We start from the raw sequence: 14,629 nt of genomic DNA on the forward strand, positions 1-14,629 counted from the left end.
AGTTTGAGCGACACAAACAGGCGTGATAATATCGTTTTTGAGAATACACTAACTGGGAACGGGACGCAGCACATCGGGGATGAGGATCTCTACCAAGGCCTGGTAGAGGATGTGGTCGCAGCTTCTCATCCATAGTCGGACCGGTTCATATTTACACAGAGCCACGAGCTTCTCTCTGGGCAGGACGCCGTCCAGTTCATCATCACTAAGATAAGATAAGATAAGATATGCCTTTATTCGTCCCTCAGTGGGGAAATTAGCATTGCACAGCAGCAAGAGTACAGAATCAGTTAAGCAGTACAAAATACACAATATGGAAAAATATACAATAGGTTATCACATGGTTTGTCTGGTATCAGGCTGATACTGGCACGCGGGGGCATGATACTGGGCCTGATACCAGACAAACCATGTGATGATCTTATTATCACATACTGTTTAATCATGAGCTTATTATCACGTACTATTTAATATTTACTATTATACTAATATTTACTATACTATACTGTATATGTACTATACTGTAGTATGTGATAAAATACATTATCACATACTACAGTATGAATTGGCCCTGTACCCTAGAAAGCGCCCATGAATGATACGGGAAAAGGCCCAAATGATACTGTGTCAAAGCCCAGGGCAGTGATACTGATAAAATATAGTTTAACCATGTCCAGTATCAGCCCCCGTAGCTGTCCACTCTGGTATCGTGCCCGTGAAACAACCAATCAGAGAACAGCTCACGAGTGCTTAGTGCCTAGTGCTTCTCCAGTCACCAAAAAAACCCAAACTTGATTAATGGAACTTTAATTGTCAGACATTGATAAAATAAGACTGTTGATAAAATATTATTGTTGAAATATTTTTGCAATTGTTGTGTTTACACTGTTTAGATATAATACATGTAATAAACTGAACATTTTCTGGAAACAAAATGGTCTTTTGATTCAATAGTACGTGATAATAAGCTCATGATTCAATAGCACGTGATAATAAGATCATCACATGGTTTGTCTGGTATCAGGCCAGGTATCATGCCCCCAAGTGTCCGTATCAGCCCGAGACCGAAGGTGATAACCTATAAGTATGTAGATAATATGAAACGAGATGAGATATATGACCAGTGTATACACTGAGATCTTGCTTGTGAGTTAATATGAGGCGTTATGGAAATACTTCACATTGAACTTAGTATATTGCATTTAGAGCCTTTAATATTGCACATGGAAGTTGATCAGATATTGCACAGTGAATGGGGGTCTGGAGTAACTATACTGACTATATGAAGAGCTTGCAACCAAAAGGCGCTAAATCCAATGTTCACTAAGTTGCATGTTTTTCATGAGTTTAATAGACCTCTGTCATGTGTATCCAATTCACATATTTTGGTCTTGAAATCATTTTTAAAAATATGAAAAAAAGTGATGTGAAATTTATGCTTTCAACCAAAAGGTGCTATTTCCATTTCAGATTTCAACCAAAAGGAGCTAAATCCCTTTCTTTATTCTTTATTCTGATAATCCGACCAATCAGAGAGAAGAATACAATTGGCACTGCACATACAGAAAGCCAGTATCAGTGCGCATCCTGTTTTGTTTGTGTACATTAAGTACACGTATGATAGTTACAGTATGTTATGCAATTCAGGAGACCACAAATTGTGTTTTTACAGTATTCTGTAACATGGAAGTTTTTTTTACGCCATAAAAGGCATGTCTCTACCTTGACACCTCCAACTTTCATGAGAAACATTATTTTACTTGTACTAAAAAACATACAATGTAAAGAGTTTGTAATGAGATGATTTTTGTCACTGTCACCTTCATGGTGCAGTCAAATATGAGCACTGCTTTTAATTACATTTTTATTATTGTCTGCAAATTGTTATTTTTCATGTGGGTATGATTGGGTATGTTGGTTAAGCACCTTACATTCTTTTACAACAATGCCATTGAGGAAGTTAAAGGTGACTTCAAATTTATTTCAGCCAAAAGGCGCTAAATCCGAAAAAAAATTAATAAAAAAAAATTATATAAAATACATGGTGTGTGCAGGATTTTTATAGCATGCATTTTTACGACCTATATTGATAGCTCTTTCATTTGCAATATAGACTTGATGACCAAATAGATTGATATGCGCGTAATTAAAAATCATTGATTTTCTCCAAATCAGTCAAAATGGATTTAGCGCCTTTTGGTTGCAAGCTCTTCATATAAAAGCACATAAGTGCAACATATTGGGTGGTTTTATTACATAAAAGCCATGCAAGCTTTGTGTTTTTGCTATGAAGTATCTGCTCTGACCTGTTGGGGATGGTGGTGCTTCCTTCACTAGATGGCGCTGTTGAGTACCAAAAGGTCTGCCAGAGTTTTTCAATGTAGTGGAACTGGAGGTTCATGACAACATCCAGAGTAGCCTGCAGGCGGCAGAGAGGGAGAGGGAGGGGTGGGGGGTGTGCAAGAGGGAGGGAAGGAGGGAGGGGGACAAAACACTGAGAGTGGAACCATGGCAACCAGACACACAACACAGCTCCTACAGGCTGCTATAACGCTCACTGTGGGCCCTGACTGGTTTCGACTGAGAGCCAGCGGGAAGACAACACATCAATCATGGGGCAGGAGAACCAAAGGTCATGTTTAGGTTTTTCATCTCCACTTCAAATTTGAGGCGGATTTCCACACTTTCCTGTCCTGGTGGTAACATCTCGACCTCGGTTGACCTGTGTCACTTCTTCTTAAACGTGTGCGTTGCTCTGAGGAGGTACACAAACTAAACAGGACATAGCTTGAAACAAAAAAAACAGCATCCAAAAGGTCAACAAATGAGGAGGTACGACATTGGACTCCAAATTCTGTCGTTATATATCGCAGCATTTCTCATGTTCCTAATAAATTGGCAAGAGCACACAGACGGCGCCGAGTGTCAACACCGTTTTCCACGTCTCACTCCCTCCCTCAGCGAGCCCTTGCTGGATCTTTTTTTACAAAGCGGTGTAGGCTTCGATCACATGCTATGTTTTTTTTTTTTTGCGTCTGCTGAGCTGTCACCATGGCAACCTTGTTTACGGTTGCCCACGGCAACAGGTCAAACACAGAACTCCAAAACAAAAAGGAGAATTCCCCCAACCCCGCTGAACAAGCATGAAGTAGCATGAAAGCATGCTAACATGTACTGACCATGTACTGCTCTCATGTACTGACCTGTGTACTGTATTTATGGGCAGGTTTCTCATGTACTGACCTATGTAGTACTGTATTTATGGGCAGGTTTCTCATGTACTGACCTGTGTACTGTATTTATGGGCAGGTTTCTCATGTACTGACCTATGTACTGTATTTATGGGCAGGTTTCTCATGTACTGACCTATGTAGTACTGTATTTATGGGCATGTTTCTCATGTACTGACCTATGTAGTACTGTATTTATGGGCAGGTTTCTCATGTACTGACCTATGTACTGTATTTATGGGCAGGTTTCTCATGTACTGACCTGTGTACTGTATTCATGGGCAGGTTTCTCATGTACTGACCTATGTGGTACTGTATTTATGGGCAGGTTTCTCATGTACTGACCTGTGTACTGTATTTATGGGCAGGTTTCTCATGTACTGACCTATGTACTGTATTTATGGGCAGGTTTCTCATGTACTGACCTATGTACTGTATTTATGGGCAGGTTTCTCATGTACTGACCTGTGTACTGTATTTATGGGCAGCATGGAGCATGGAGTTTTGTTTTGCCTCAGAGCAAAAAAAACCAAAAACAAAAAACAGAGAAAAGCAACACATGATCACGTTCATGGCGGTGTACAGAACAGAATATGTCCCGGGACAATCTCAAACTTCTGCACAAACACGTCATTTGTGTTGAAATCTTTCATAACATAAGCTAATAAGAAGCCCACCAGCTAATGAGATAACAGCTCATTGTTGCCTCACAAATGACGGGAACTAAGTCAGCGGCGTTAACATCAAACAAAAAAAAGCGGCGTGAGAGTGACAGAAATGTGCCTTGCAGACAAAGACGAGGGCGAGCCTGTGTGCCCGTTCCACAGACAAGACAACACAAAAGGCCTTGCGAGGGGGGCCGCCACAAAGACACCAAGATGTCCACCCAGCGCACAGAAAGGTTAATTGGCATGTCTTGAAAGCGGCGTGCTGATGAAAAGACAGCTGGAACAAAGGGAGCACGGGGAGGATGGACAAGAGGCGGCCAGTGATAATGCGATAAAGCACTTGGCTGCTTTAATCACACGCGCTGCTGTCTGTTAAGCCCCTCGACTGTAATGTTTCTTATTATTTCATTCCAGGGTGGAAACTTTGCTCTCACATTCGTGGGCCGACCCGTCAAGCGAATGACACAATGCGATGATGTCTGACTAAGGTCATAAGCCCTGACACCTGATGGATTGCCCTGAGTCACTTAAGCAAAATACTTCATTTATTAGAGCAGGGGTCTAAAACTCAATTTACCTGGGGGCCACCGGAGCTAGGTTCTGGCTGCATCAGGTTTTCAAAAAAACCCAAAACGTATTTATTAAAAACTGGGAAAAAAATCAATTAAAAAAAAAAAAAAAAACTATCTTCAATGCGTTTGCTTCTGCTATACCCTACACTTTTTCAGTACTTTGGTTCCGGTTTTCCACACCAAAATATCTGATAAATATCTTCATTTTTATTTTTCTATACACAAAATAAGATTAAAAAAAATAAACAAATTAAGAATAAAGACAATAAATCATTCATTCATTCATTTTCTACCGCTTTTTCCTCACGAGGGTCGCGGGGGTGCTGGAGCCTATCCCAGCTGTCTTCGGGCGAGAGGCGGGGTACACCCTGGACTGGTGGCCAGCCAATCACAGGGCACATATAGACAAACAACCATTCACACTCACATTCATACCTATGGACAATTTGGAGTCGCTAATTAACCTAGCATGTTTTTGGAGTGTGGGAGGAAAACCGGGAGTACCCGGAGAAAACCCACGCACGCACGAGGAGAGCATCCAAATTCCACACAGAGATGGCCGAGGGTGGGGAAGGACAAAATAAGAAGCCAAAATGTTACCACTTCCACACAAAATAGGAGGAGAACTCATTCATTCATCCATTTTCTACCGCTTATCCTCATGAGGGTCGCGGGGGTGCTGGAGCCTATCCCAGCTGTCTTCGGGCGAGAGGCGGGGTACACCCTGGACTGGTGGCCAGCCAATCACAGGGCACATATAGACAAACAACCATTCACACTCACATTCATACCTATGGACAATTTGGAGTCGCTAATTAACCTAGCATGTTTTTGGAATGTGGGAGGAAACCGGAGTACCCGGAGAAAACCCACGCATGCACGGGGAGAACATGCAAACTCCACACAGAGATGGCCGAGGGTGGAATTGAACCCTGGTCTCCTAGCTGTGAGGTTTGTGCGCTAACCAGTAGACCGCCGTGCCGCCTGTTCTCAAATATCTTAATTTTTATTTTTCTATACACAAAATAAGATAAAAAAAATAAACAAATTAAGAATAAAGACAATAAATCAATCAATCAGTAATAAATAAGTAAAATAATAATAAAACAGCAAAATAGAAAAACATAAGAAACCACATACAGTTGGTAGAGAAATTATTTTTTTTCATATTCAAATGTACAGTATTAACAGTTATTTAATCTTTAACATGAACATTAATGAAAGTTAATAATTGTACCCAATTAGCAAGTTAGCATCGTACTCAGTTCCATCTGGGAGCAGCGTCGTAACTTTAACAACATGTTTGATGAGATGCTTCATCTTCACGTGTATTTTACCTTTTATTAAAAATCATTTCCTGCATTTATTTATACCCAGCGTCATATAAGCCTTTAGCTTCATTGCTAATCCAAAGCTAAACAGGGCGGGGTAACAGGGTAGGGTAACAGTATGGGTGGGGGCCAAATCATGTTAATTGTGTCCGGTGTGAACACAGCTTTAAGCGGTCATTTCAACATTAAACTTTGGTATCAAGGTGGGGGCCTCAAAGTAGCGGCCCGCGGGCCTGTATTAGAGGAAATGCTGCCACTTTAGCACGTAGCTTGATGACACCATTTAGTTCAGTTCAATTAAATCCGGCTACACATATTTTAACTGTGTTAGTAAGGGTTTGAGTACTGAGGACAACAAATGTAGCCAAGGACGCCATGAAGGGTGGTGAAAAAGCACGGTCGCCACCTACCTCGCAGTGGTCTCTGTAGAGCGTCTGCAGCTTCTTGATATCGTTCATGCTGATGTGCTCGGGTAGCGGCTGATTGCCCACTTCGGGGGTTGGAAACTCAGGCAAGCTGTGGGACGTGTCTGCAGGAAGCACAAAAGGCCCACAGGTCACGGCTTATTTGAGTCACACACGTGAATGCCTTCACTGAATGCAAGTAGATAGAGATGCTCCATATTGGCTTTGTTATCGATAAACTAATCAATACCGTACATTTCTCTTGGAGATGGATGTTAGTGCGGCCCGCGCAAGTTTGATATGGATGCTGTATGGTATCATGTACCCAGAAAATATTATTACGTTTGATTCATGTTCATGTTAAAGGTTAAATAACTGTTAATAGTTATCCTCCATATCCGTGTGGAAGTGGTAAGTTTTTGGCTTTTTAAGTTTAAAGGAAATAACTTGAAGGCTACCGTTTAGGTCGCTAGCTCTCTAGTTTGCGAGTTAGCATGTGTACTGTATTCATGGGCAGGTTTCTCATGTACTGACCTATGTACTGTATTTATGGGCATGTTTCTCATGTACTGACCTATGTAGTACTGTATTTATGGGCAGGTTTCTCATGTACTGACCTATGTACTGTATTTATGGGCAGGTTTCTCATGTACTGACCTATGTACTGTATTTATGGGCAGGTTTCTCATGTACTGACCTATGTACTGTATTTATGGGCAGGTTTCTCATGTACTGACCTATGTACTGTATTTATGGGCAGGTTTCTCATGTACTGACCTATGTACTGTATTTATGGGCAGGTTTCTCATGTACTGACCTATGTAGTACTGTATTTATGGGCAGGTTTCTCATGTACTGACCCGTGTACTGTATTCATGGGCAGGTTTCTCATGTACTGACCCATGTACTGTATTTATGGGCAGGTTTCTCATGTACTGACCTATGTACTGTATTTATGGGCAGGTTTCTCATGTACTGACCTATGTACTGTATTCATGGGCAGGTTTCTCATGTACTGACCTATGTACTGTATTCATGGGCAGGTTTCTCATGTACTGACCTATGTACTGTATTCATGGGCAGGTTTCTCATGTACTGACCTATGTACTGTATTTATGGGCAGGTTTCTCATGTACTGACCTATGTACTGTATTTATGGGCAGGTTTCTCATGTACTGACCTATGTAGTACTGTATTCATGGGCAGGTTTCTCATGTACTGACCTGTGTACTGTATTTATGGGCAGGTTTCTCATGCACTGACCTATGTACTGTATTTATGGGCAGGTTTCTCATGTACTGACCTATGTACTGTATTTATGGGCAGGTTTCTCATGTACTGACCTATGTACTGTATTTATGGGCAGGTTTCTCATGTACTGACCTATGTACTGTATTTATGGGCAGGTTTCTCATGTACTGACCTATGTACTGTATTTATGGGCAGGTTTCTCATGTACTGACCTATGTACTGTATTTATGGGCAGGTTTCTCATGTACTGACCTATGTACTGTATTTATGGGCAGGTTTCTCATGTACTGACCTATGTACTGTATTTATGGGCAGGTTTCTCATGTACTGACCTATGTACTGTATTTATGGGCAGGTTTCTCATGTACTGACCTATGTAGTACTGTATTTATGGGCAGGTTTCTCATGTACTGACCTATGTAGTACTGTATTTATGGGCAGGTTTCTCATGTACTGACCTATGTAGTACTGTATTTATGGGCAGGTTTCTCATGTACTGACCTGTGTACTGTATTTATGGGCAGGTTTCTCATGTACTGACCTATGTACTGTATTTATGGGCAGGTTTCTCATGTACTGACCTATGTACTGTATTTATGGGCATGTTTCTCATGTACTGACCTATGTAGTACTGTATTCATGGGCAGGTTTCTCATGTACTGACCTATGTACTGTATTTATGGGCAGGTTTCTCATGTACTGACCTATGTACTGTATTTATGGGCAGGTTTCTCATGTACTGACCTATGTACTGTATTCATGGGCAGGTTTCTCATGTACTGACCTATGTACTGTATTTATGGGCATGTTTCTCATGTACTGACCTATGTAGTACTGTATTCATGGGCAGGTTTCTCATGTACTGACCTATGTACTGTATTTATGGGCAGGTTTCTCATGTACTGACCTATGTACTGTATTTATGGGCAGGTTTCTCATGTACTGACCTATGTACTGTATTTATGGGCAGGTTTCTCATGTACTGACCTATGTACTGTATTTATGGGCAGGTTTCTCATGTACTGACCTGTGTACTGTATTTATGGGCAGGTTTCTCATGTACTGATCTATGTAGTACTGTATTTATGGGCAGGTTTCTCATGTACTGACCTATGTACTGTATTTATGGGCAGGTTCCTCATGTACTGACCTATGTACTGTATTTATGGGCAGGTTTCTCATGTACTGACCTATGTACTGTATTTATGGGCAGGTTTCTCATGTACTGACCTGTGTACTGTATTTATGGGCAGGTTTCTCATGTACTGACCTATGTACTGTATTTATGGGCAGGTTTCTCATGTACTGACCTATGTACTGTATTTATGGGCAGGTTTCTCATGTACTGACCTATGTACTGTATTAATGGGCAGGTTTCTCATGTACTGACCTATGTACTGTATTTATGGGCAGGTTTCTCATGTACTGACCTATGTACTGTATTTATGGGCAGGTTTCTCATGTACTGATCTATGTACTGTATTTATGGGCAGGTTTCTCATGTACTGACCTATGTAGTACTGTATTTATGGGCAGGTTTCTCATGTACTGACCTATGTACTGTATTTATGGGCAGGTTTCTCATGTACTGACCTATGTACTGTATTTATGGGCAGGTTTCTCATGTACTGACCTATGTACTGTATTAATGGGCAGGTTTCTCATGTACTGACCTATGTACTGTATTTATGGGCAGGTTTCTCATGTACTGACCTATGTACTGTATTTATGGGCAGGTTTCTCATGTACTGACCTATGTAGTACTGTATTTATGGGCAGGTTTCTCAGGTACTGACCTATGTACTGTATTTATGGGCAGGTTTCTCATGTACTGACCTATGTACTGTATTTATGGGCAGGTTTCTCATGTACTGACCTATGTACTGTATTTATGGGCAGGTTTCTCATGTACTGACCTATGTACTGTATTTATGGGCAGGTTTCTCATGTACTGACCTATGTACTGTATTTATGGGCAGGTTTCTCATGTACTGACCTATGTAGTACTGTATTCATGGGCAGGTTTCTCATGTACTGACCTATGTACTGTATTTATGGGCAGGTTTCTCATGTACTGACCTATGTACTGTATTTATGGGCAGGTTTCTCATGTACTGACCTATGTACTGTATTTATGGGCAGGTTTCTCATGTACTGACCTGTGTACTGTATTTATGGGCAGGTTTCTCATGTACTGACCTATGTAGTACTGTATTTATGGGCATGTTTCTCATGTACTGACCTATGTAGTACTGTATTTATGGGCAGGTTTCTCATGTACTGACCTATGTAGTACTGTATTTATGGGCAGGTTTCTCATGTACTGACCTATGTACTGCTGATGGTGCTGGCTCTGAGCTGCTACAGATTGTTCCGGGGTGTTGTTACAGTGGGAGCTCACACACAGGTTGTCAGACATCCCATCCACCTTCTGCAGAGGTTTGAACCTACAAAAGCAGGACAGACCAGGATATTGGTTTAGTTGAGTAGATGACTCTTGTGTTAGCTTCAAGAGTACATATAAAAATGAGAATTAAGCTCAATCATCGAATAAAATGAAACGTTAAGAAACAGAGATGGAGACGATGACAGGATGAGCTAAGAATGCTGACCTTTGCTTCTGGTGGACAGGCTGCTGCCTCATGGCCATGTACTGGGTGTCTTCTTGCAGCCGGTTTAGTGGAGAATCTGGCTTCACCCGGATGCCATAATAATGATACTTTGAGTTTCCCCTGAAAGATTCAAAAGCCAGAAAAGTATGTCATCGGTGTAATCACTGTCATTAGCATGCCTCCAACATCTAGAAGCATCATCATCCTCATCACATCGCTAATAGCGACATGATTACTGTTATCAGGACCTTGAGCATTTCGAGGGGGAGGGAGTCAGACGCAAAGTCGTACCTGGTTCCAAGGCGACGCGTCCTCAGGCCCATGAAGACTGAGCGAATGAGCTTGCCGAAGGAGGCCGCATTGACCGGATCCAGTTTCTGTTCCTGGCAGTGTCGCAAGTAATGGTTATAGAGGGAGCACCGGGGTAGGCTCACTCCCTCTGCAGTCTCGTAGTTGTCCAGCAGCCACTGGAGCTAAACATATACATGAAAAAATCATAATCAGCCAATGAAGGAAGTCTGTTCATCGACAGTAGACACACACACACTTTACTGCATTAAGGGTAAATTAAGGGTAAATGTCTTATTATTCAGAAATACACATTTCATTACAGATTGTGTTCTAAAAGTCAAATTATACACTGTGCAAGATAAATAAAGGTCTTCAAGCTGATAGTACAAGGTCACGTGAGGTAAATTCAGTGTAATACGCACTGATTAATTCATTATTACACATCACAAAACAACATTTTTCAGTCATGATTTGTCACGGTCTGTCAAGGAACAGATTCACTGTTGCAGCCCAACACCCCCCCGTTTAATGATCGGCTAAACGTGTCCAAGTGGACACGTTCAAAAATACAAATTTCATTACAGATTGTGTTTTAAAAGTCAAATTATACACTGTGCAAGATAAATAAAAGGTCTTAAAGCTGATAGTACAAGGTCACGTGAGGTAAATTCAGTGTAATACGCACTGATTACAGTAAAGTCTTGTTATATCGATATTGTCGGGAGTCGGAAAAAATATCGATATAACCGGACTGTCGATATATCCGATCCTGCGCCGAACTGCATTAAAAGTGGACAATAATGCACTCGACATTGTTCTATAGTATAGAACAATGTTAATTCAATCTTTGCTTAAGGATTTCAACAGAAGAACCAACTGACATAGCATACACACCTATTCCAACGAAGACACAAGCGTACAAATACATGTATTTAATTGTGTTGTATTCAGATATCTTTTTATCGCTTGCAATAATCACTGTTTTTCATATGTACATGCTGGCGTTCGTTGGTTCTTCTGTTGCAGGCATGTGTTTGGCCAGCTATGTGGGGCGGGTTGAGCATGACCTGTGAACCAGGAAGTGCGGGAATCGGTGTGTGTGCTGCGCTCTGGTGGTGGAAGTGTGAAAAATAAAGTTGACTGGAAGCAGCCGTTGGCCGTGTTCTTTTTTGGTATTGAAATCCTTAAGCAAAGATTGATTTAAGCTGCTTTTGTATCGATATAAGCAGACCAAATTGGCTGGCGGGAGATGAAAAGGGCATCGTAGTAACCGGATTATCATAATAACCGGGTATTGTACTAACGGAACTAATTATATCATAAAAGACTAGAAATTTGCCGGGAAATGAAAATTGTATCGTAATAAGCAGTAATTCGTTATAACCGATATCGATATAACGAGACTTTACTGTAATTCATTTTTACACATCACAAAACAACATTTTTCAGTCATGATTTGTCACGGTGTTGCAGCCCAACACACCCGTTTAACGATCGACTAAACGTGTCCAAGTGGAAGCTGACTCCATCATAGAGGGACAGGACAGACTGTTTAGGCTTCTATCAAACTTCTATCAAGTCTTTTTGCTACAATGAAAACACATTTTTTGGAAAAGAAATCACACAAACACAACAAATCCATGCAGAGATGTAAGACATGAGCATGAGAATTTTAAAAAGTGACAGCAAATGAGGGATTGAATAATACTGGGGTCAATAACGCGTGTCAGTGGGACAGTTGCAGGGGGTCAGTCGAGCTAGCGGTTAGGTGGTGTGTTCAATGTCGCAAACATGAGTACACACACACGACCTACAGATCCCAACCCCACCCCTCCCAACCCCACCCAAGTTCTCATGTCCTTTTTCAAAGAAAGTTCCAGATGGACTTACATGGCTGTTGAGCAGGCTGCTTTTGTGACTCGCAATTCCTTCAGACTTTTGGAGGTTTTCAATCGCCATTTCAAGCTAAACAAAGGAGGACCATGCAAAAAAAAAAAAAGTTGGATACAGAAAGGGGGTGGAGGCAAAAGAGCGAAAAAGGGGTGGGGGAAAAAAGAGTCAGAAATAAGCAGAAGTACATTAAAACACAAAAAAAATAGATAAAGGAAATAAGACTGTTAGCAAGCAGCCAGATCATTGCATTTCCATTCGAATCAGTCAGTGTTGCCGCCATTATTGCCACACAAAGCATGCAAATCAAGCGACCGGGAGTTTAGTTAGCTCTGGCTTGCAGTCAGAAACTCTAATGTATGCAAATAGGAACCACAAATAGGGGCAAAGGTCACGTCAAGCTTAGAGACAATAGGTCAACAATGCCACCCCCCCAAAGTACCGTAACTTATCCAACAATACATGTGGAAAACAAAAAGCAACACAAACAATACATTGACATACAGTGCGAAAGTACCTCAGAACTACATCATTTTGTTGTTGATTAGCAAAGATATACAGTAGTTTAAGCGAGTGACATTGAGTGTAGAAGGAAATCAGGACCGAAAGAAAAGGAGGTGCTTCTGCAGCCAAACTGGAGACATAGAAGAAAAGGAGAAAAAAAAGAAGGAGGCATCGTTCCAAGCCCTAAGAATGCTCCAGAGGGCTCTTGGCCAAATGGTAATGAGCCCCAGGGGTTGCTTTGTTTCGTAGGGTCTTCAAGTGCCTGTGAAAACCTCTGAAACAAGGCAGGGTCTGAATTATTTAAGCCGGCGTCCCCCATTCTACGGGCTCTCTTGGTCCCGCTTCACTGCAGAGCCGGGATGCCCCGACTGTGGCGGCTGCAAAGTTTGTCTGTTGATGGCGTGTCGTGTACACTTTTATGCCGATTGGATAGTTACACTGTAAGTGTAGCCAGTTGAGATTCTACAGCACTTTAGAAGACTTCTTGGTGGAAGTCCTAGAGCAGGGGTCTCACGGGCCAAATGTGGAACGCAGGACACTCGTTTGAGGCCCGCGCCTTGATATGAAAGTTTAATGTAAGATGCTGTATGGTATCATGTACCCAGAAAAAAATTACATTTGATTAATGTTCATGTTAAAGGTTAAATAACTGTTAATAGTTATTCTCCCTATCCGTGTGGAAGTGGTAAGTTTTTGGCTATTTAAGTTTAAAGGAAATAACTTGGAGGCTACCGTTTAGGTCGCTAGCTCTCTAGTTTGCGAGTTAGCGTGTGTCTCAAGACCCTGCAGTTGCGCAATCTCAAACACGTGGCCCGCGGGCCAAATGTGGCCCGCAGGACACTAGTTTGAGGCCTGCGCCTTGATATGAAAGTTTAATGTTAGTGCGGCCCGCGCAAGCTTGATATGGATGCTGTATGGTATCATGTACCCAGAAAATATTATTATGTTTGATTAATGTTCATGTTAAAGGTTAAATAACTGTTAATAGTTATCCTCCCTATCCGTGTGGAAGTGGTAAGTTTTTGGCTTATTTAAGTTTAAAGGAAATAACTTGAAGGCTACCGTTTAGGTCGCTAGCTCTCTAGTTTGCGAGTTAGCATGTGTCTCAAGACCCTGCAGTTGCGCAATATGTTGTAAATAAAAAGAGTATAAATGTGACTATAGTCGTGTTTTGTCATGTCTACAGGGCTCTAATAATGCTTTGTTCATTTTAATCTGAAAAGTCTACCCACCAACTATACGTATGTGGTTTCTTATGTTTTTATTATTTGCCGTTTTATTATTATATTTATTTATTACTGATTGATTTTCTTTATTCTTGATTTGTTTATTTATTTTATTTCTTATTTTGTGTAGAAAAATAAAAATTGTATTGTATGAGAATAACGTCATGCTATAACAAGGAAAAGTAATGTCATTGTAGGAGCATAAATTTGAAATATTAAAGACATTGTTTTTTAAATGTCATATTCAAAAAAACAAACAAAACAACAACCAAAGTTATAATTTTGGAAAATTAGTTTGTGGGAAAAAGTTATAATGCGACGAGAATGAAGGTGAAATATAATGCCAATAAAGTCATAATTATGAGACGACAGTTGAAATAGAAAAACAAACAAAAATGCCAATAAAAAAAATAAAAATTAAGATATTTGAGAACAGTGGAATGTTTTATTAGAGCTTTTATTGTACAAAATCGGAACCAAAGCAAAGTTTATTCATTTTTCTGTTTTTAATAAATGCGTTTTTTTTTTTTTTGTTTTTTTTTAGAAAACCTGATGCGGCCCAGCCTCGCCCAGACCCTAGCTCCAGTGGCCCCCAAAGTAAACGGAGTTTGAGTCCCCTGTCCTAGAGCCATGTTACTCCAGCCAGCTCT

General features: G+C 40.9%; 1 protein-coding gene across 3 annotated transcripts in view; it reads right to left on the reverse strand.

The window, feature by feature from the left end:
• rfx2 (regulatory factor X, 2 (influences HLA class II expression)) overlaps positions 1–14,629 on the reverse strand; it is a 42,418-nt gene that overhangs the window by 7,304 nt on the left and 20,485 nt on the right. For 2 of the 3 annotated variants that reach the window (XM_058072909.2, XM_058072912.2), the window contains 7 exons: positions 12,250–12,324; positions 10,360–10,541; positions 10,069–10,188; positions 9,785–9,903; positions 6,212–6,330; positions 2,307–2,419; positions 54–205 (listed from right to left, as the gene is read on the reverse strand). In XM_058072909.2, coding sequence (XP_057928892.1) covers positions 54–205; positions 2,307–2,419; positions 6,212–6,330; positions 9,785–9,903; positions 10,069–10,188; positions 10,360–10,541; positions 12,250–12,324 — 880 coding nt within the window. The remainder of the gene's footprint in view (positions 1–53; positions 206–2,306; positions 2,420–6,211; positions 6,331–9,784; positions 9,904–10,068; positions 10,189–10,359; positions 10,542–12,249; positions 12,325–14,629) is intronic. The other variant, XM_078789946.1, reaches the window with a different exon arrangement.

Source organism: Doryrhamphus excisus, linkage group LG4, assembly GCF_037039965.1.
Source record: "Doryrhamphus excisus strain RoL-2023G ecotype Guam linkage group LG4, RoL_Dexc_Guam_v1.1, whole genome shotgun sequence".
Classification (NCBI taxonomy): Eukaryota; Metazoa; Chordata; class Actinopteri; order Syngnathiformes; family Syngnathidae; genus Doryrhamphus; species Doryrhamphus excisus.